The sequence below is a fragment of the Eubalaena glacialis genome, chromosome 10, assembly GCF_028564815.1.
Source record: "Eubalaena glacialis isolate mEubGla1 chromosome 10, mEubGla1.1.hap2.+ XY, whole genome shotgun sequence".
NCBI classification, from domain to species: domain Eukaryota; kingdom Metazoa; phylum Chordata; class Mammalia; order Artiodactyla; family Balaenidae; genus Eubalaena; species Eubalaena glacialis.
The window spans coordinates 84,666,641-84,688,671 of NC_083725.1; the positions used below are offsets into that span (position 1 = coordinate 84,666,641).

General features: G+C 43.7%; 1 protein-coding gene across 2 annotated transcripts in view; it reads left to right on the forward strand.

Annotated features, from left to right (window-relative positions):
• NAV2 (neuron navigator 2) overlaps positions 1 to 22,031 on the forward strand; it is a 396,612-nt gene that overhangs the window by 138,825 nt on the left and 235,756 nt on the right. For both annotated transcript variants that reach the window (XM_061201526.1, XM_061201527.1), the window contains exon 4: positions 20,369 to 20,441. In XM_061201526.1, coding sequence (XP_061057509.1) covers positions 20,369 to 20,441 — 73 coding nt within the window. The remainder of the gene's footprint in view (positions 1 to 20,368; positions 20,442 to 22,031) is intronic.

Below are 22,031 nucleotides of genomic sequence, written 5' to 3' on the forward strand. Positions count from 1 at the left end.
CCTCTCCATACTCTTGAGCACACAATAGAAGGGCCTTCACGATCTAGTTACCACCATCTCCTGCCACTTGGCCACTCAAACTCTATACCCCAGCCATACTGGAACTTGGGGTGCCCCAAGGAGGCCCTGTACTTTCATGCCTTGTACTTTGATGCAAGCTGTCCAGTCTGCCAGGAAGACCTGATGATTGTCCCACCTGGGCAATGTAACCTTGAATATTCAGGTTAACTGTTAACTCAAGTAATTGAGATAATTAGGTGCCTTTTGTCCCTTGTGTTCCCAGGTGTGAAAGCATGTCTCATAACCTGCTCTTTGTGGTTGTCTGTTCAATTGTCTTCTTGAAGGAGATGCTGTATCTTTCACCTGAGGATCTAAGCACCTATCTCTTAGATGACTAGCATATAGTAGGTGGTTAATAAATGTTGGGTAGCTGGACGGACAGATGGAAAGACCAAAGAGGGAGCTGGCCTGGTTGTGTCCATGGGGCTAGAGGATTATAACATATTGTTATTCTCATATCATTATCTACTGTTGAGCAGTGATTTGAGCACTGGGTGTTCACTTGGAAGTTCTTTATGGGATTTAAGAAATGGATATTTAGCACTATTCTAGAAGTGTCTTTCCTTCTCTTAATTCTTTTCTTCCTTGGTTTATCCAGAGGATCCAAATAGAACATGGCAGCTAATTTTTCGTTTACTGAGTTCTTTTATGTTGCTCGAGGTAAGCATTTTTAGACATCTTTACAATTACCAGAGATGATTAACATTGATAATAAAAATGAAGATAATTACTGTTCTAAGTGATTTACATGTTTTAACTCACTTTATTCTCATAACAACCCTATGGAGTGAGAAATATATTTTGTTCATTCCATTAAAGGGTATGGAGAACTTGGACCCTGATGCCATTTGCTGTGCTCTGCCAGGGGCCAAATGTGAGGCACGTTGAAGAACATCTCGTTCTTTCCCCTCATGCTGTAGAGCCTAGGGTTATTGCCTTTGTCCCTGATTCTGTCCGGGTTTTTATATAATATTAATAGCAAATACATATACAGTACATTGGGGCAATGTTTTAGACATTTTATCTGCATTATAACTGGTTTTATCTTCATAAAACCCTATGAGAGCAGGTATCTTTATTATTTCCACTTCACAGGTGAGGAAACTGAGGCAGAGACAGGTTTAGTAAGTTTCCTCAGATCTCACAGCTAGTAAGTGACAAGCTGGGGTTTGAACCCTGGAAGCCTGGCTTGAGATTCCATTCCCTTAACTCTTATGCTATCCTACATATAAGGAAACAGATGGAAGAAGAGAAAATGACTGACGTGGAGGTGCAAAAATTATATTTGTAATACTGTCTCCTCATGTAGGTAAGGACAGAGCTTTGGGATGAGGCATTCCATCATGGCAAGGAGATTTGGGATGAAAAAGAATAAGCATGGACTCTGGAATCAGGCAGACCTGGGTCTCACATACTGGGCAGGTGTGCTGGGCAAGTTACTGAAAATCCGAGTCTTTTTCCTTCTCTGTAAAAGGGAGATAATTATGGAAGTTGCCCCCAGGGTTGCCAGGGATGAATGAGAGACAGTATTAAAAGCACCTGGCTCATGAAGAGAGCACATTAGACTGTCATTCCCTTCTCTGTTGACAAGTCACATATTTCCTAACTATTAACTTGTGCATTAAAAAGGCTTTTCATATTCAAAAAGTAGGTACCGCTGTGGTAGGCTGAACAATGGACCCCCAAAGACGTCGACATTCTAATCCTCGAACCTGTGAATATGTTCTCTTAAATGACAAAGGGGACTTTGCAGAGGTGATTAAGTTAGGGATTTTGAGACAGGAAGATTATCCTGGATTATCTGGGCAGGCCCAGTGTGATCACAAGGATACTTCTAAGAGGGATGCAGGAAGGTGAGAGAGAGAAGATGTGACCATGGAGCATGGAAGCAGGTCAGAGGAGAGAGGAAGAGAGGGAGTGTGGGGGAAGGGGAGAGGGAGAGAATGAATGAGAGAGAATGAGGTTGGAAGATGCTACTTGGCTGGCTTTGAAGATGGAAGAATGGGCCATAAGCCAAGGAATGCAGGTGGCCTCCAGAGCTAATAAAAAAGACAAGGGGACAGATTCTCCCCTAGAGCTTCCGGAGTAGATGCAGCCCTGCGGACTCCTTGATTTAGCCCACTGAAACTGATTTTGGACTTCTTTTTTTTTGTTTAATTTTTATTGGAGCATAGTTGAGCCACTCAGTTATACATATACATATATCCACTCTTTTTTAGATTCTTTTCCCATAGAGGCCATTACAGAGTATTGAGTAGAGTTCCCTGTGCTATACAGTAGGTCCTTATTAGATATCTATTTCATATACAGTGGTGTGTGATTTTGGACTTCTGACCTCCCAGAATTTTTTTTTTTTTCGATCCCCAACTGGGGATCGAACCTGTGCCCCCTGCAGTGGAAGCATGGAGTCTTAACCACTGGACAGCCAGGAAAGTCCCTTTTTTTTTTCCTCCCGGAATTTTAAGATAATAAATTTATGTTGTGTTAAGCTACTAAGTTTGTGGTCATTTGTTACAGCAGCAGTAGGAAACTAATACACTCTGGGATTCAAGCAAAGTAACTCTGACTGTATTAGCAAGCTGTTCGGGTTCATAGCAGAGGCTCATTTTGCCACTGTGTGCCTGTTAAGTTTCTGAGTTGACTGGAAGTTGCCTCCCTTGTTAGAACACTTTGGAATGGAGTTTTGCACATCCGTACATTTATTGCAGGTCGTTGCAAGGAAGTGTGCGGAGACAGAGGCCCACATTTAGTTTCCAGCACTGTGACCATATCATGGGCTGCCTCAGATACTGAGCTCAGATACTGGGTGTGGCAAGTGCCATTTTAGAAGTGGATACGCGGTATTCCTGATGTGAATGTAAACTCAGGAGTAAGTACTATGCTCCCTAACTAATGTGTGTTTGTCTTGTAATTAATACGACATTTAAGCACACTTTATGAGAGACTTATATTTCATATGCTAGGTAATCCCGTCAAAGCTTTGTAGTACATATAGCGTGTTTTTTTTATCTTTTAGTTCAATGAAAAGCTCCATATTTCCAGCACCTGGCCTAGTGCTAGGTACGTTGGAAATGCTCAGCTAATCTTTCTCAGATGAATGAGCCAAACAATAAATGGTCCAGCCGTCTGGGAGCTTCCCAGAGAGTGGGGCGATGGTACCCATCAAGGTTTCATATGTGAAATACTAGGCACTTTAAAATGCTATCAAGAAACTTAAGTAATCCTAAACCAAGAAATTCCCAAATCCAATCTTTTATAAAAGTATATGGAAGTGATACCATGATAACAGATTATTTTCATTAATAAGGGAAGGAGTGTTTGGAGGTTTGGCAAAACCTCCTGTAGCCACTGGGCTCCAGCTTTAGTGAGTAAGAGAATCATCTGGAGGGCTTGTTTGAACAGTGCTGGGCCCGCCCCCCCAGAGTTTCTGATGCAGTAAGTCCGGGAAGGAGCTGGAGAATTTGCATTTGTAACAAGCTCTTGCGTGATGCTGATGCTCCTGGTTTGGTGACCTTACTTTGCCAACCTTATCTTAGAGCCGAGTAAAAAAAAAAAACTTCTTTTGGGATATGGCTGTGCAAATACGCATTTAAACATCTATCAGTTTGCAAAGTTCTTTAAATTTTTAAAAATTAATCTCTCTAAAGGTTTATTTAATTTTTTTTTTTTTAATGAAACTCTCTAGGAGTTAAGCCAGCATTTTATTTATTTATTTTATTTTTGGCTGTGTTGGGTCTTCGTTTCTGTGCGAGGGCTTTCTCTAGTTGCGGCGAGCGGGGCCACTCTTCATCGCAGTGCGTGGGCCTTTCACCGTCGCGGCCCCTCTTGTTGCGGGGCACAGGCTCCAGACGCGCAGGCTCAGTAGTTGTGGCTCACGGGCCCAGTTGCTCTGCGGCATATGGGATCCTCCCAGACCAGGGCGCGAACCCGTGTCCCCTGCATTGGCAGGCAGACTCTCAACCACTGCGCCACCAGGGAAGCCCCGGTTTATTTAATTTTAACGAATTTTTTAGGAACGCTATGTATTTTTGATTGAGGTATAATTGACGTATACCATCACATTCATATCAGGTGTACAAACATGATTCGACATTTGTATATGTTGTGAAGTGATCACCACAATAAGGTTTAACTAAATATTTTGAATGAACCAATCAGTTTACTTTTTGGAAGGATGAGGACGCCTTAGACATCCTCTTGTCTGAGAACTGTGGTAAGTTCTAAGTTGATAGGATCTGAATTGTGTCTGCAGCTGTGGTCTTGGAGTTTGCAAGTGTCTTCTCTACCTCTTCCAGTGCGCTTAAGCTCTGTGACCCTTGGTTTCCTCCATTGAAAACCCAGGTGATAATCCTTTAGCACATTGTCCTTAACTGCCTGCATCCCACCAGACGTTAACTTCTTTGAGGGCGGGGTCTCATCTCTCCATCTGCCCATACCACCTGACATCTGGTGGGTGCTCAGTGAGTATTAACTGAAGAAATCCCCATTACACCTACTTTGAAACTGAGGCATTTTGAGTGGCAACATGTGGTGCCCCGTAAGGTTAAAGAGCTTAGCAAGTATGTGGATGGGTGGGGAGAGAATAGCTTCAGATCTTGAGCTGAAAGAGAAATTGGATGGTGATTTATAACCATGTAGATTGTGGTTTATATAAAAGCCATCTGGCTTCATGCTTGGCTCCATCTCCCTGCATATGTCTTCATGGGGTTCTTATGTTTCAGCCTAGCATCAAAGGGGTGTTTTGGTATGCATCTTTGTTTTTTATTTTTTATTTTTTTCCCATGAACTAGAACTTAGCAAGGAATTCCTGTTGGCACTTTGGTAAGGCATAGTTAGCCTGTGGTGTCTGCATGTTGGGAACTGGTCAGTAGGTGAACGCCAGTGTGCTCACTTAAGCAAAGAGAAGAGAACAGTGGCCAACAAGCTGAGTTCAGGTCCCAAAAGACCTTTTAAAACAAAAACTAAACAGCTGCCAACCATTAGATGAAAATCAATATACTTCACAAACAATGATCTTCCAGCTTTTTTTAGGAAAAAAATGGCAGTACTGGATTGGCACTCCACAGGCAACAATTGGCTAAAACTGGATAGCAGCTGTCCTCTTTAGGTAGGTGTAGACTGCGTTAGTCATACTCCCCACCATTCCCTATTGTCTTATACCCAGCCTCTTTTACTTAGTTTTTCCCTGCCTACCCCCTGCACACATGAGGTTTTTGACCCCCAAACCATTGTATTCTTATAAGTATCATGAACTTCCTCAGGAATCCTAAACACTGGCATGTGGTAGTTTGAAAAATCCCTGTTATGGGAGCATTTCAACATCAAAATAATGCCTGTAATGTTTATATTGGTTTAAATAATTCCTGCCCTAGAAGATTTCAAACACTATAAAAGAACATAAATATCTTCCACAAAACGTGTCCAGAAGGATGTGGGAGAAGTCACTCCTTCCTCTGAGAAGTGCCCTTTGTCTTTCTGATGTAATGATTGGGTTTAGTTTCGATGGATTGATTACCTGCCTTGTCTTACTACTGGAGGGCCAGGGAAATGACAAAACGGGGTGGTCATTTTTCTCCCCCTCAGCAATAGTGAAGCTGTTGCTGCTCGGTTGTTAATGCCCCATGTTTGTGTAGACTTCAGAGCTTACAAAACACTTTCCAGTAAGTGTTCGAATTGCAACTGTGCCATTTTAAACCGTGATTTTAGGAAGGCACTTTAACACTCTATGCCTCCATTTCCCCATCGAGAGAGTGATGATAATACCTACCTTATCGGGGCTTCCCTGGTGGCGCAGTAGTTAAGAATCCGCCTGCCAATGCAGGGGACACCAGTTCAAGCCCTGGTCCGGGAGGATCCCACATGCTGCGGAGCAACTAAGCCCGTGTGCCACAACTACGGAGCCTGCGCTCTAGAACACGTGTGCCACAACTACTGAAGCCTGTGCGCCTAGAGCCTGTACTCGGCAACAAGAGAAACCTGCACACCACAACGAAGAGTAGCCCCCACTCGCCGCAACTAGAGAAAGCCTGCGCGCAGCAATGAAGACCCAACACAGCCAAAAATAAATGTAAAAAAAGAAAAAAAAAACCTACCTTATCTAACTGAAAGGTGAAAAATAACTGAAATAATAATGTACGGAAAAGAATCTAGCCCAGTATTTCGTGTTTTCTAAGAGTGTAAATATTAGTTTTTTGGGAGGGATAAGAAAGTGATAATTATCCCCATTTTACTGAAAGGAAAACTGAGGCTTGGGGAAATTAAGTACCTTGCTCAAAGAGAGCCAAGGAGCTCTGAGAAACCTATGGTTCCCCAGACTTCACCTCTGGTCCTGGGAAATCCTTGATTTCCATCTCCCCTTTTAAAATTTCCTCTTTGTGATGGTGCCATCACAATGCCGATGACGACCCTGTGGCATGAGTTGGCTTTTCCTACGGAGTAGATTCCCACATTGGTGCGAATGTGGTAACAGTCATGTAGAGTTGCATAGGGTGGCAGAACCTGACGAAAATCTCATCTTTCTCACACTTTCCCCTGAAGGAACAGGAAGGCAAGAGGAGAAGGGTAGGTGACCTGGGTTACCCTTCACTATTGTGAAGGACGACTAGTGCTTGCCTTTTATGGGAAGTTTTGAGATGAATCAGCTTGGAATGAAAGTCTTGCCCTGCCCCACTTTGCTTCTATAAGGGGATAGTGCAGAAGAAATTCTTAGAACTGAAGCAAAAGGCCTTTGAGGGCTTAGCTTGTGAATGGGGTGTTTCTTCTGACTTTATATATATAAACCAAAGTGTATCATCATCAGTCTTTTGAAACTCCTTTGAGAGACACTTGCAGAGATTTGATTCTGAGTTTCAGAATTTACAGATGCTTTGTTTATCAGTGGCTATAGAGTGCTCTATTTTTATGATCACCTGGCAGTATAATTTTAGCTTTTGGAGGGAAGCATCTTCCTAATATATTGATAATAGGTAGAACCATATGAAATGGCCAGTATGTAACCATTTTTACCTACAAAAATGGCAATTTTATCTGGTTCAACTGAATACTTGACAAGGATGGAATGAGTAACAGTTTCGCATTATATACAAGAATTGTCACTATTTCTTCACAGGTGCATTAGCGATCTTGTAGCCTTGGGAATCTCAAGGATATCCTGTAATAAAGACCTTCCTTGTCTTCTTTGTTCTCCTCTTTCAGTGACTTTGACCACACCTCTGACATTCTGGCTGTGGCAGTAAGTAGAGTTGAGAGTTACTTTAATTCTTGATGATATTCTTAATTACTTTTAATCTCATATAATTTTTGGTTGGCAAGTAGCTCTTTGCCTTGATCACAGATTTTGGAATTTGAAACTATTGGCCAAATCTAGTTTCTTGGTATATTTTGTGTACTACTTGGAAAATCTCCCAAATTCTATGTTAATGTCCACTAGGAGGCTATAATTCAGGCTCAACTCTTTAGCTATACCTACAAACAGCTTTTGAAATTAAAAAATGGATTGAAGTATAAGGTATGTGAAAGGTCCTATTATTATGCCTGGCATATGATAATTGTTAGCAACATCTGGAATTAGACTGTAAACAATGGTGATTTTTTTTTTTTTTGCCCACACTGAATGGCTTGTGGGATCTTAGTTCCCTAACCAGGGATTGAACCCAGGCCCGCGCAGTGAAAGCGTGGAGTCCTAACCACTGGATTACCGGGGAATTCCCAAATATGCCATTTCTTTTTTTTTTTTTTAATGGCGATTTTTGAATTACATCTCCTGCAGAAATTAACACTACAGGTGATACATACAAGGAGAGGATAATAGAACAGTTGGCTTCCTTCCAGCCATCATCACAGTGAGAGAGCAAAGTCTTATAGGATCCTGAGATGAGTATTAAAGCATTTAAATTTACCTGCTTGGCTTTACTTCCCTGGTTACCAATGCTGCCAGGATGCATCTTGCACTTAGGTACATCATGCTATCCTTGGAGTTGCGGGGTAGGAATCCATGAATCAGCTACTCACGACCAACCCGGAAGGACCATAAGCTGCAGACATTGGCAAGTTGGCTGAGCCACAAAACTGAGTTTTACAGGCTGATGTGAGGGAACTGGTCACCAAGCTGGTGAGCCAAGTGTAACTCTTGGCCTTCATCTACAGATTAATTATCCCATTACCCTGTTCTTTTATATGTGTTGGTTTTGTGGGTGAAATGATAGATTCTAGTGGTATCTCCAAAACTGAGGATTTACTGCACTCTTGGGGTGTATCAGGGATCTGCTGTTTTGCTTTATCTTGCATTTGTGTTCTGCTGCCTCTTGAAGACTTTGTGGTGGCTTATGGGTTAAAGCATGGAAATATGGCAAAAATACAAAAAGCACCCAGACCTTCTAAAAAGATCCCAGTGAGTCAGTGTCAGGCTTTCAAGTAGGTGAGCTGATAGGTCTAAGTTAGCCTGTATCACCTTTGTTTAGTGGGGTGATATTTGCTTAAAGTCTGCTCTTACTCAGGAGGCTGTCTTTTCCACAAGGGAAGGACCACACTGTCTCATCACCACTGTTTCCCCTTCTGCTAGAGCAGGGCCTGGGAGAGAGTAAATACTCAATCATCACTTTTCCAGGAATGAATGAGGCTGCCAAGTCCCAGTTCGTCCCTGGGTGAAATTCTTCGACAAGCACTGCTCTTCCCCGTTCGTTCAAGAGGCAGTTGTGTGTTTGGGGTCTAGAAGTTGGAATCTGAGTTTGTATCCTTCTCTGTAGGTGAAGCCAGAAGTTTTCTGCAAAAAAAAAAAATGTTTGATTCTTCTTAACAAAACTACTTGTCTAAGGCTTAAGGTTTCCTATGTAACTTAGCAGAGGAGACTTTGACCTGAGAGCTTTTTAGATAGAAAATACTGATTCCAACAGGGTCAAAGTGAATTCGAGCTTCAAGGAGCCCATTCATAGAGAGGCTGTACTAGTGTCATAATTTAGTGGATCTCAGAATGTCTCACAACTCCAAATGATCTTTCGCTTTCGGAAGATGCCATGGGTGTCTAGTACTCTGCCATTATGGGATTGTGTGAAGAGCTTTTTTTTTTTCTTTTTAACATCTTTTTTGGAGTATAATTGCTTTACAATGTTGTGTTAGTTTCTGCTGTATAACAAAGTGAATCAGCTATATGCATATGTTTATCCCCATACCCCCTCCCTCTTGCATCTCCCTCCCACCCTCCTTATCCTACCCCTCTAGGTGGTCACAAAGCACGAGCTGATCTCCCTGTGCTATGCGGCTGCTTCCCACTAGCTATTTATTTTACATTTGGTAGTGTATATATGTCAATGTTACTCTCTCACTTCGTCCCAGCTTACCCTTCCCCCTCCCTGTGTCCTCAAGTCCATTCTCTACGTCTGTGTCTTTATTCCTTTCCTGCCCCTAGGTTCATCAGAACCATTTTTTTTTTAGATTCCATATATATGTGTTACCATACAGTATTTGTTTTTCTCTTTCTGACTTACTTCACTCTGTATGACAGACTCTAGGTCCATCCACCTCATTACAAATAACTCAATTTCGTTTCTTTTTATGGCTGAGTAATATTCCATTGTATATATGTGCCACATCTTCTTTATCCATTCATATGTCAATGGACACTTAGGTTGCTTCCATGTCCTGGCTATTGTAAATATTGCTGCAGTGAACATTGTGGTACATGTATCTTTTTGAATTATGGCTTTCTCAGGGTATATGCCCAGTAGTGGGATTGCTGGGTCATATGGTAGTTCTATTTTTAGTTTTTTAAAGAACCTCCATACTGTTCTCCATAGTGGCTGTATCAATTTACATTCCCACCAACAGTGCAAGAGAGTTCCCTTTTCTCCACACCCCCTCCAGCATTTATTCTTTGTAGATTTTCTGATGATGGCCATTCTGAATGGAGTGAGGTGATACCTCATTGTAGTTCTGATTTGCATTTCCCTAATGATTAGTGATGTTGAGCATCCTTTCATGTGTTTGTTGGCAATCTGTATATCTTCTTTGGAGAAATGTCTATTTAGGTCTTCTGCCCATTTTTGGATTGGGTTGTTTGTTTTTTTGATATTGAGCTGCATGAGTTGCTTGTATATTTTGGAGATTAATCCTTTGTCAGTTGTTTCGTTTGCAAATATTTTCTCCCATTCGGAGGGTTGTCTTTCGTCTTGTTTCTGGTTTCCTTTGCTGTGCAAAAGCTTTTAAGTTTCATTAGGTCCCATTTGTTTACTTTTGTTTTTATTTCCATTTCTCTAAGAGGTGGGTCACAAAGGATCTTGCTGTGATTTATGTCATAGAGTGTTCTGCCTATGTTTTCCTCTAAGAGTTTTATAGTGTCTGGCCTTACATTTAGGTCTTTAATCCATTTTGAATTTATTTTTGTGTATGGTGTTAGGAAGTGTTCTAATTTCATTCTTTTACATGTAGCTGTCCAGTTTTCCCAGCACCAATTATTGAAGAGACTGTCTTTTCTGCATTGTATATCCTTGCCTCCTATGTCATAGATTAGTTGACCATAGGTGCGTGGGTTTATCTCTGGGCTTTCTGTCCTGTTCCATTGATCTATATTTCTGTTTTTGTGCGAGTACCATATTGTCTTGATTACTGTAGCTTTGTAGTATAGTCTGAAGTCAGGGAGTCTGATTCCTCCAGCTCCGTTTTTTTTCCCTCAAGACTGCTTTGGCTATTCGGGGTCTTTTGTGTCTCCATACAAATTTTAAGATTTTTTGTTCTAGTTCTGTAAAAATTGCCATTGGTAGTTTGATAAGGATTGCATTGAATCTGTAGATTGCTTTGGGTAGTATAGTCATTTTCACAATATTGATTCTTCCAATCCAAGAACATGGTATATCTCTCCATCTGTTGGTATCATCTTTAATTTCTTTCATCAGTGTCTTATAGTTTTCTGCATACAGGTCTTTTGTCTCCCTAGGTAGGTTTATTCCTAGGTATTTTATTCTTTTTGTTGCAATGGTAAATGGGAGTGTTCCCTTAATTTCTCTTTCAGATTTTTCATCATTAGTATACAGGAATGCAAGAGATTTCTGTGCAATAATTTTATATCCTGCTACTCCTCCAAATTCATTGATTAGCTCTAGTTATTTTCTTGTAACATCTTTAGGATTCTCTATGTATAGTATCATGTCATCTGCAAACAGTGACAGTTTTACTTCTTCTTTTCTGACTTGGATTCCTTTTATTTCTTTTTTTTCTCTGATTGCTGTAGCTAAAACTTCCAAAACTATGCTGAAATAATAGTGGTGAGAGTGGGCAGCCTTGTCTTGTTCCTGATCTTAGAAGAAATGGTTTCAGTTTTTCACCATTGAGAATGATGTTTGCTGTGAGTTTGTCATATATGGCCTTTATTATGTTGATGTAGGTTCCCTCTATGCCTACTTTCTGGAGAGTTTTTATCATAAATGGGTGTTGAATTTTGTCAAAAGCTTTTTCTGCATCTATTGAGATGATCATATGGTTTTTATCCTTCAATTTGTTAATATGGTGTATCACATTGATTGATTTGCGTATATTGAAGAATCCTTGCATTCCTGGGATAAACCCCACTTGATCATGGTGTATGATCCTTTTAATGTGCTGTTGGATTCTGTTTGCTATTTTGTTGAGGATTTTTGCATCTATGTTCATCAGAGATATTGGCCTGTAGTTTTCTTTTTTTGTGATATTTTTGTCTGGTTTTGGTATCAGGGTGATGGTGGCCTTGTAGAATGAATTTGGGAGTGTTCCTCCCTCTGCTATATTTTGGAAGAGTTTGAGAAGGATAGGTGTTAGCTGTGAAGAGCCTTTTTAAAGGTCTGTGTGAGGTACCACGAGACTCTTGACATATGTCAACTCATGTACTCTTCTAGTAATGCTATGAGATAGTTATCAGCATTCCTATATTACAGATGATGAATTTGAGGCTTGAAGCAGTTAATAATTTTCTTAGGGTTTTGTGGGTAGTTTCTAAGGGAACCAGAATCTAGTGTGGAGTTCAATATCTGTATCAACATATACTGTTCCTTAATAATTGTGATGGAATACAAGTACCTCCGGGTGAGGTGACATGTTGGGAGGCTAGTAGCAGGCCCTTTTGCCTTGGTGTGAATTGGTTTATCAGCATCTTTTCAAGAGAGGGGTTGCACATCAGGTGATGGAGAGGAAAACCCAGGAGGAGGAATAGAAGGCAGACCAGATACGCTTGTTTAATTCTCTGTTTTGCCAGAGGCCAACCCCAGACACAGCTTTGAGCATGTCATGGCCTGAGCACTATTGACCAGGGACATTCATATCAGAATTGACAACACAGTAACAAAAACTGCCAGTTATTGGGCACCTACTAAGTACCATACACATATCCTCTCATATGATAACCACCACCACCCTGAGTGGTAGGTGTTATAATGCCCATTTTACAGATCAGGTCACTAATCAGGTTAAATTGCTGATGATCATAATTCAGTAAATGGCAGAATCAGGATTTGAACCCAGATCTGTCTGACCCTTTGTTATCCTGTAAATATCACTCTTTAGCCCTGATCACTCCCCTTTTAGCATCTGTGTCAGCTCCTAATGGAGGCCTCCACTTGGAATAATCCCTTTTGGAGTGCTAGGACGTTTGGGATCATTACTCTGAAATTGTAGGAGGAGAAATGACGTGCAGAAGGCTGTGCTGAACGAACATGCACAAGGGCGTCCTTTGGGCCTTTCCGATGATGTTGTTCCCCGGTGGAGTTTTCACCCTCAGAAGGACTGCTGTATCCAAAAGCAGGTACTCTGCAGAGTTCGACTGTAGGCCTCTATTCTGGGAGCCTCCAGAGTGAGGACTGGCTTTGCGAAGTTAGCCACACCTCCCCTTCCAGGTCTCTCTCTTTGTTTCAAGGGAAAAATCGAGAAGTCAGAAAATAATAGGGAAATGAAACATTCTAGGCAGCAGGAAGCAAAGTGGAAAACGATAGTCACTGGAGGAATTTGAGATTCTTGTTTTCAACTTTTTTCTCCTCTAGAGAGACTTTTTTTGTATCCATATGGACTTACCCATTTGCTGTAACAGCAGAGAGACTCCTATAAAATTTTTTTAAAAAGGAATTCTTGACAACATCTTGGAAAGCCTAAGTTACAAATATCATAAAAGATAAGGAGGATAACATTGCCAAATTAAAGGAAGGAGTCAGGCAAGGCATTAAAGCAGCACGAGAAACAGTCTGACAGAGCGACTCAAGCTCCATCCAGCCCCCGAGTCCCACGTTCTTAAGCTTTCTGTTTCAAAGCCACCAAGAGAGCTAGAGATGACTTTCTGAAATCTTTGATGCTTGAATGGCCAGAGCTGGGACAGAAGGTATGGAGCCCCTTGTACTACCGGCCAAAGATGGCTTTATGTGTCTGTCAAGTAAGCAACAGCATGTAGGGCTTACAAGGAAAGATGCTCCTGAACGTTTCCCCACCTGGGCGGATTTGAAGCACCAGCATACATTTCCCTTTTTCTGGGGTCCCCTTCTAAGATTAAAACTACAGTGTCTGGGCCCTGCCTGCTCTGTCCTGTGGTGATGTGCATCTCCAGGACCATACTGTGACCCATGACCATGTAAGTGACCCTATGATGCTGCTGGACCCCAACACTGACATAGGTAGAGAAAAAAGTGAAGCTGGAAAATCATGCATCAGGTCGTGGTCCCTAGGAATGCAGAGCAAAAAGACAACACTGGTGAGACAGGCATTTCGGAGGGCAGTTCCCCAAAGTACATTTTGGTTTGGTTTCATGGTTGGATTTCTTGTTTTTATTTTTTTCTTCTATTCTATTTTTATTTTTGGAAAGTGTCAGGAGAAGGAGTGTCAGGAGAGCATGGAGGCTTGTTAGATAAGAAACAGACTTCCTAGTACATGTGACCACAGATGCTGCCCTACCCTTCCCATCCCTCCCTGTCTCGGTGCCCAGCCCGGATGTCACTGGAGCCCCACCTTGAAGGCACTGCTTGATCCATCCCTAACACAGCATAGCCCATCCTGCAGCTTTCAGACCAGAAGGGCTTGGCCTGGCTGCTGTTGCCATGGTAATGGAGTGTCAAGGCTTCCTTAAGAACAGGAAGGACCCCTCCCTTCTCTCCTTTTCCACATCAGCTTCTGAATATGGCCCAGCACTCTGCTTTTGCTCTGTGTCCTCTCTCATTGCTTTTCTCCTTTGCTCACTGGCCTCCAGTCATTCCAGCTCTTTTGGTTCCTAGAATATGCTGGGCTGCATCCTGCATGAAAGCTTTCCAGCCTTAGGTCCCCTGTGATGGGGATGTTCTTCTCTTCCCCACTCTCGGTGCCCAGCTCACTCTTACGTCTCAGCTCAAATTTCCCTTCAGTCAACATTCTCGAGTACCTACCATGCTCCCCATGCTCTTCTAGGTGCTTGGAGCTACATCAGTGAACAGAACAGACAAAAAGCCCTGTCTCTGTGGACCAACTTGCTATCTCTTCCTTAAATTCTTACCTGACTCCCCATCCCCCCAGGCTAGATCCTGTCCTTTAGTACATGACAGATGTTATTGGTGTACTGTTTACCTAGTGCCAGTTCCCCTACGTTAGACTGTAGGTTCTAGAGGTCAGGGATTATGTCTCTTTTATTCACCACTGTATACCCAGTACCAACACATTTCCTAACACCCAGAAGGTGCTCAGTAAATATGGATGAAGAAATGGATAAATGAATGGATGAATGATAATTGTTTTTGTTGACAAGTAGCAATAGCAGGTGTGAAGATCACACACACTTCTGGGAGGAAGTTGTTTGTATTGATAAGAGGCTCAAGAAGAAGCTACACTGTGCTTTTACTGTCCCTAGAACTTGCAGGTTCTCACTCAGCCTTGTCTGGGGTCTAGGTCTCCCACTACTTAAGCTCTAGGCGTTTTCATGATTTTTTTAAAATGGCTGTGACCGTGCCTGACTTTAATGCAGCATCTGTTTGCCTCCCTTCCAATTTCATCTTCTCAGGAAGGAGACCTTCAAGGGGTGCGGTGACAAACTCTGAACTCATAAAAACTAGCACCCCATTTACTCGTTATGCCCAGAGCCCCATCTTCCCCCGGGCTGCGATAGTGCCCGTAGAGATGGTCTTCGTCTGCATTAATCATTTTCATGAGCTTTGCACTCAGCTACACTGGTATTCAGAGAAAAATGCTACCATGACAACTGCCACAACAGATGGTATTTGATCAGTCTCTAAGCTACCGAGGAGATATACAGCAGTGCTTCTGAGGTTTGCATATTTTATGTTATCATGAGACCCAGTCCAGCCTTAATCATGATTGAAATGTGAAGTTTTCCATTTGCCTCCGATCCCCCCTCCCTTCTCTTTCCAGTTGTTTGCCATTTGTTTTGATTTTCCTTGCTCTGTGCCTGGCCTGTTTGGGGATATATTTCTGGATGTGGGAGACATAGGCTACAACATACATGGTCCGTGGAAGTTGCCCTGCAGGTCTAAAGTTTAGAGACTGTTGAGAAGCTATTCAACTTTGGGATGGAGAGCCTGGCTGAGAGTGGGAGAAAGGCTTAATTGCAGCCTTTCTCTCTTGGATGTTCATGGACCACACAGGGTTGAGGCCACATACGGCCCCAAACAAAGGGAAACTCTGGGAAGTACATCTTGGTCTTGGTTTGTCCCCTTACTCCGCCCACTCCTCCATCCAGCTCCTTTCTGCTCCCAGGGTCTCCAGTGTTGTGGTCCCCCTTCTCAGCTTCCTGCCTCCACCCCAGCTAGCACTGCAAACTCCAGGAGCTTGATCTCAGAGCTCTTGGACCCATTTCTATGGCAACAACTACAACAGCCTTCTCACCCAGTGCCCCTCCCCACCCATCAGCAACACTGGAATGTCAGACTTCGCACAGATTTTTTTTCAGCTAATTTTGGAAAGTAGTTTATATTGGCCGCTATGTGTTAATGAACAACTTTCGTTGTATTTACATACTTTGCTGGTGAAGAGTCTTTTCCTTCACTCTGCCTCTCAACTTTAACAGGATTCTCATCTTGCACTGCATGTCTGGATCCCATATGAGCGAGCCATGAGCCTCGTTAAAGATGGGCACTAGGACCTCGCTGTGCTGTGCTGAGTGCCCCAGGGTCCTGCCACTGTCCTGTCCCCTCCAGGGACGTGGTGGGAGTTTGCAACCTCAGTCGTACCGGAGGACGGATTGTTTACCTGAACAGTATTTATAAGAAAACCTTAAGGTGAATTTGAATCACAAGAGAGCGTGGATCAAAGAAACCTTCTCCTCTTCTGATCTCATTCCAAGTGAAGCGGGAGGTTGGAATCTACATCTGACCCTATGCTGCTTCCCAGCCCCGTGCCCTTCCTGGGGTGCAGATGAAAAGAGCGTGGGTCTCGGCTGCCTTGTCGGGAGTGATTTTTAGCCTTAATGGAACATTATTAAACAGTGGATTTGAAACTTGAGGAATGTTTTTTGAACTCCTCTGTGAGCAGAGAATTCATGGTAGAGGGGAAAAAATTCAAGGCGCTTGATGGGCTTATGAATCGTCTTTTAAATGATGACCCAAGTTCTTACTTTCAGGTTTTACATTTTCTGGGAGTGCAATCTGGCCATCTGGATAGTGTTCCCTGTTTCATCTCCTCTTTAGGAGAAAGCATTCCTAGTGCCCTTAGGTCTCCTCCTTCACCTGATATAGGGAGATCCTAATGCTTCCCTTGTTTTTATGCTCTGATTCTCCTGGAAATGGACGGGAGTCAGGGGGTGTATGTCTAGTGGCTCTGTGGACCCTAAAGAGAAGGATTATGTAAATGTGGGCTCCTGGACTGGGGGGGAGACTCTGGACCAACGCTGTCCAGAGAATCGAGCACAATGCCTGGCACAGAGCAGACATCCGCACAATGATGTTGATTGAGTGATTGAAAGAATCATATCCCTCAGGTTTCTCACCCTTGGCACTGCTGACATTTGGGATTGGATAATTCTTTGTTGGGAGGGAACTGTTGTGTGCCTTGGAGGGTGTTTAGCAGCCTCCTTGGCCTCTGCTCACTAGATGTCAGTTCCCCTCAGTGTTGTGACAACCCAAAATGTGGCAAGATGCCCCCTGGGGGGCAAAATCTTCTTCCTTTCCCAGTCTCCCTTACTCAGCAAAGAACTATTGATCAAAATTATGAAATTGGTTGACAGAATGATAGGACTGTAACAAAAATCAACAAGAGAGGAAATATTCTAGGTAACCTGTTTATAATTATTTCTCCCCTTAACAGAATTTAACATTTAAAAAGAAAGCCCCGTGGGTGAATTGAAATGTACCAAGGGTAGCCTTGCAAGAAGAAATTGCCATGGACTTTATTTTTTTTAATTTATTATTTTTTATTTATTTATTTATTTTTGGCTGCATTGGGTCTTCGTTGCTGCCCGCGGGCTTTCTCTAGTTGCGTCGAGCCAGGGCTACTCTTCATTGCGGTGCGCGGGCTTCTCATTGCGGTGGCTTCTTTTGTTGTGGAGCACGGGCTCTAGGCACGCAGGCTTCAGTAGTTGTGGCTCGCAGCCTCAGTAGTTGTGGTGCATGGGCTCTAGAGTGCAGGCTCAGTAGTTGTGGCACACGGGCTCAGTAGTTGTGGCGCGTGGGCTCTAGAGCACCGGCTCAGTAGTTGTGGCGCATGAGCTCAGTAGTCGTGGCACGTGGGCTCTCTAGAGTGCAGGCTCAGTAGTTGTGGCACACGGGCTCAGTAGTTGTGGCGCATGGGCTCTAGAGCGCAGGCTCAGTAGTTGTGGCGCACAGGCTTAGTTGCTCTGCGGCACGTGGGATCTTCCCAGATCAGGGATCGAACCCGTGTCCCCTGTATTGGCAGGCGGATTCGTAACCACTGCACCACCAGGAAAGTCCTACCATGGACTTTAAATGGTGCTACATACATCAAATGCTCCGTAGATGTGACAAGGAAACGTACGTCATGCTCCTTGGAGGGAAAATTCTATAGAATTGCAGTGTTGTAGTAGAGCAGTGCTTTTCTTGCATATGTTGACAGGTGTCCCTTTTTTTTTGTATTTAGTGTCACACTGCCACACTGTTGCTGAAAAACTAAACCTATCCATGTCAGCCCACCTACATCACACTTCCCAGGATAAATATCAATACCAAGTGCACTGTTTTTGATTTTGCATTAACAGATTCAGGGGTGGTCAGATTTCTCGTCTCATTTGCTATGGGGTCATAATTGCCAAAGCCTCCCTTCAGAGCCATGTGTAAGATATTATATTAGAAGAAGTAGGGTAGGGTTCTGTATAGCACAGGGTACTGTATTCAGTATCCTGTGATAAACCATAATGGGAAAGAATGTATATATAACTGAATCACTTTGCTGTACAGAGAAATTAACACAATATTGTAAATCAATTATACTTCAATAAAATAAATTTAAAAAAATAAAAAATAGATAAACAATAAAAACACATACACACCAAAAAAAAAAAAAATAGGATAGGATTATAGGAAGAGACAAGTGGTAGAAGAGGAATTTTATAAATTTACTGTGATTTAAATACTAGTGCCTTTGTGTAGAGGCCACAAATCCTTTTGAATGGTTTTGGTCTATTATCACTGTATACAGTATCATGAAATAAGGATTGGTATTTTCTCAAAAGCAGGGTTTTGTAATAGAGTGCAATAACATTTAGAGAGATGATTTTTATTACACTTCTACATGGAAGCCGATTGCTCCGCAACACCTTGCACAGGGTCCTCCCAGCCATTCTCTTCCTTCTTCGTCCTCCCCCTCGCCCCCCTTCCCTCCAAGGTGGTAGCACTTGGTTGTCACTGTCAGTCATCCTGCGCTGGAAAGAAGAAAGGAGAGTTTAAAGCCATCTCATTTTTCCTGCCTCTTTGTAAGAAATGATTTTCTGCGATGGTGGCAGGCATAACGTGTAGCATCGGCATTTATTTCGTTTGTAGGAAATTGCATTCCACCCCTTTTCTGAGAGATGAAAAAATGTCTCCCAGATGAAGACCCTGGAAGGTGAGCTGTAAGCTGGGAAAGAGATTGGGAACCTGAGCTAAAAAATGTGAGGATGGAGTGACCTCAAGCTCAGGGTTGAGCGGATCCTTTTAGAATGGATGCAGTTTTATTCAGGTGTCCCTGAGCTTAATTTAACGTGTTTGGAAGCTGTGAAGACTGGGAGCAGAGAAGGAGAATGCCAGACATCAGGGGAGGGTGGACATGAACTTCAGGAAGACTGCCTTGGAGCCAGACTGTACTCAACTGAGAGCTCGTAAAATGGAGACACTTCACTCTGTGGCTCTGAAGGAGCCATCAGGATATTGCTTGGGGGAGGGGAGGGAGAAGGGTCACATGTACGCTGTGAAAGAGAGTCATTTATGAGTTCACAACAAACCCCATGGGTCAAATACTGGTTGGAGTTCATAAGCGTGTGGCTGGAGCCTGGGAAGTCGGGCGGGGGCTGAGGGGTTGCGGAGGTGAGGAAGATCTCCGACGTGAAATGCAAACCGTGTGAAATCCAAAGTTCCCTGTGCCAAGTCCAAGGCAGTTTCTCTTATTTTTGGTCACCGTTGACATGAATCGAGCCTGAACAGTTTCCTGTAGACCAAAAAATAATTAGCCCTGACAACTGAAGGCAAATCAGACCTTTGGGAATGATCTAATTGCTCTTTCCTGAGGGCTGGACGTGAGCTTGCCCTTGGCCGTGGCATCAGCCCTGGAAAGCCTGGGAGGCCTCCCAGACCCTGGTGGGGTCGGGTCCCTTCTGCCACAGAAAACACAGAGGACAGAGAGGTTCGGTGAGTTTGCAGCTCTCCCCATCCTCTGAGATGCCTGCCATCCTGAGAATTTTGTGAGTAAACACTACCCAGATTCCTGCTGAGACGCCCATTCACTCTTTTTATGCTTGACTGCCCACCTCCTGGGGGCTGGGAAGTCTCTCCCAGCTGCTGGTAGGTGGAAGGGTCTCCTAACCTTGTCCCCACCTCTGTGTTTCTGGCAGCTGCTCAAGTGTTCAGGATAGCACTGGTGACAGTGATCAACACGAGAGCTCCAATTCCACCCTGGTTATTTTTGGCAGCCGTGAGCAATCCAAGGCCTTGACTTTTGGCTCTGTGTGTGGTTGGGATATTAGGTAGCCTTTTCCTGTGCAAGTACAGACAAAGGAGAGTACTGACCTGCGTCCATCTATCCATCCGGTGTTTTCATGTCATTTTTTCCTCTTTGAGAACCTTAGCAAATGCACAATGAACCCTCTCTCTGACATAGACTTTTGTTCCTAATAAGAGATGGCTCTGGAGAAGACTGAACATTTATTGAGTGTATATTGTTGTTTTTTTCCCCCCCCTAGATTGAAAACATAGATGCCTGCTTGAATTTCCTGGCAGCTAAGGGAATAAACATCCAGGGGCTGTCTGCAGAAGGTGAGTCTGAGCACTTGTCATAAAGCTGCCCTTTCATCATTTGAAATGCCCACCTGTTACTTATTGATGACATTTTTAGAGTTAAGCCAAGGGGTGCTGGTGGGCTTTTCCGGTTTCGTCTCTTTCTGGCTTTGAGGCCACTCAATGCTTGTCTACACTTGAGGATGCCAACTTTTTGACAACCTAAAGAATCTCTCTGAGAGTGCCAATCCAACCGTGCCAGCCTTGTCGGCAAGACACGGAGGGAGCAGTAAAGACAGAGCTGCTTCTCTTTGAGAAGGGCTTCATCAAACAACACCGATTTGATTCACGCGACTGGCAATTTAGTTAATTATCAAGCCAAGCCTTATCTGTGGGAGAGAGAACACTTAACCACAGAGCATATTTAAACTGTGCAAGTTCCCAGGGAAAAATGCCTAATCCTTATCTCTTAATTTTATTAGAAGAAGCAGCACTTTTCCTAGCTCCCCCCCCAAAAAAGCACGTGATTTATTAGTGAGGTGCTCCATTTTGACATCGTGATTAGTTTTTAATTAACTCCAATTTGGTGGCTAATTAGCACATTAGCGTTTGCTGGTGGTTCGCTGTTCATTAGGTGTTGGTCTGGAGATGGCCGGTCTGAATTCTTAGCCTCCTCGGGCAACAGCTCACTCTGGAAACTTGCTCTGTCTCTCTCCTGTTTGTAAATACAAGCAGCTGCTAGCTCCAGAGCAGCCATAGGCTCCAGCATCCTCCCAAACTCATTAGGCTGCACCTCCTCCAGTTTTCCCAGAACAGGTAGAGCAGTGTGGGCCTCAGAGGACACCACCTTTCCGTATCCTGGTCGCGTTTTGCAGAGTTGCTGGTTAGCATCGACTCTGGTAGTTAGGGTTGGGGAGGCAGGGAGCGGTGCGGAAGGACGCAGCCCAGTGGAGCGTAAGTGTGCCAGCGTGATCCGTTTGGGGCCTGTTCCTTGCCTTTGCTCTGCTGTGTGGTGAAAGCTTGGTTTTCCTGACTGTGTTTCTGGGCTGTAGTCTCTTCCAGCGTTGTGGGTGGGCGGCCGCTATTGGTGTCTCATGTCTGCACGGAATTCCCCAAGTGGGACCTCTAACATGCTGGGGCTGCCCCGGGTCAGACACGGTCACACTGCTTCCAGAGGTCTCTGAGGCAGCTTTCGATGGTCAGCCTTAATCTCAGCTCTGAGAGAAGGGTCAGTGGAGGATTCCTTTGCTCTGGGCTATGGGCCCTCCTCCAGGGGGGATGAGATCTAGGCTGAATGGCATGTGGCATGCGCATCGCTGGGGCGTGAGAGGTTGGTGTTGGTTTTTCCATGGAGAGGTAGGGAGGTGCAAATTTCCATTCCAAGGAGCACATTGCTTCATCCTGGTAGAGAGTTCTCGTGCTGGTGGAGGTGGCAGGCATACATTCCTTCTAGGTCCTGGGCGTGATTGGATCCTGGGCCTGTGCACCCCACCCGCAGCAGAGCATCAGCAGGGGCTTCTCTTCTACAAGTCACCCTTAGCAGAAGGGGCTCCAGGGGATGCAGACTCTGTAGGCCAGCTTCATCTCATGTGGCCTGGAGGTGACCCTGGCCACCCCGCCATCTATCTA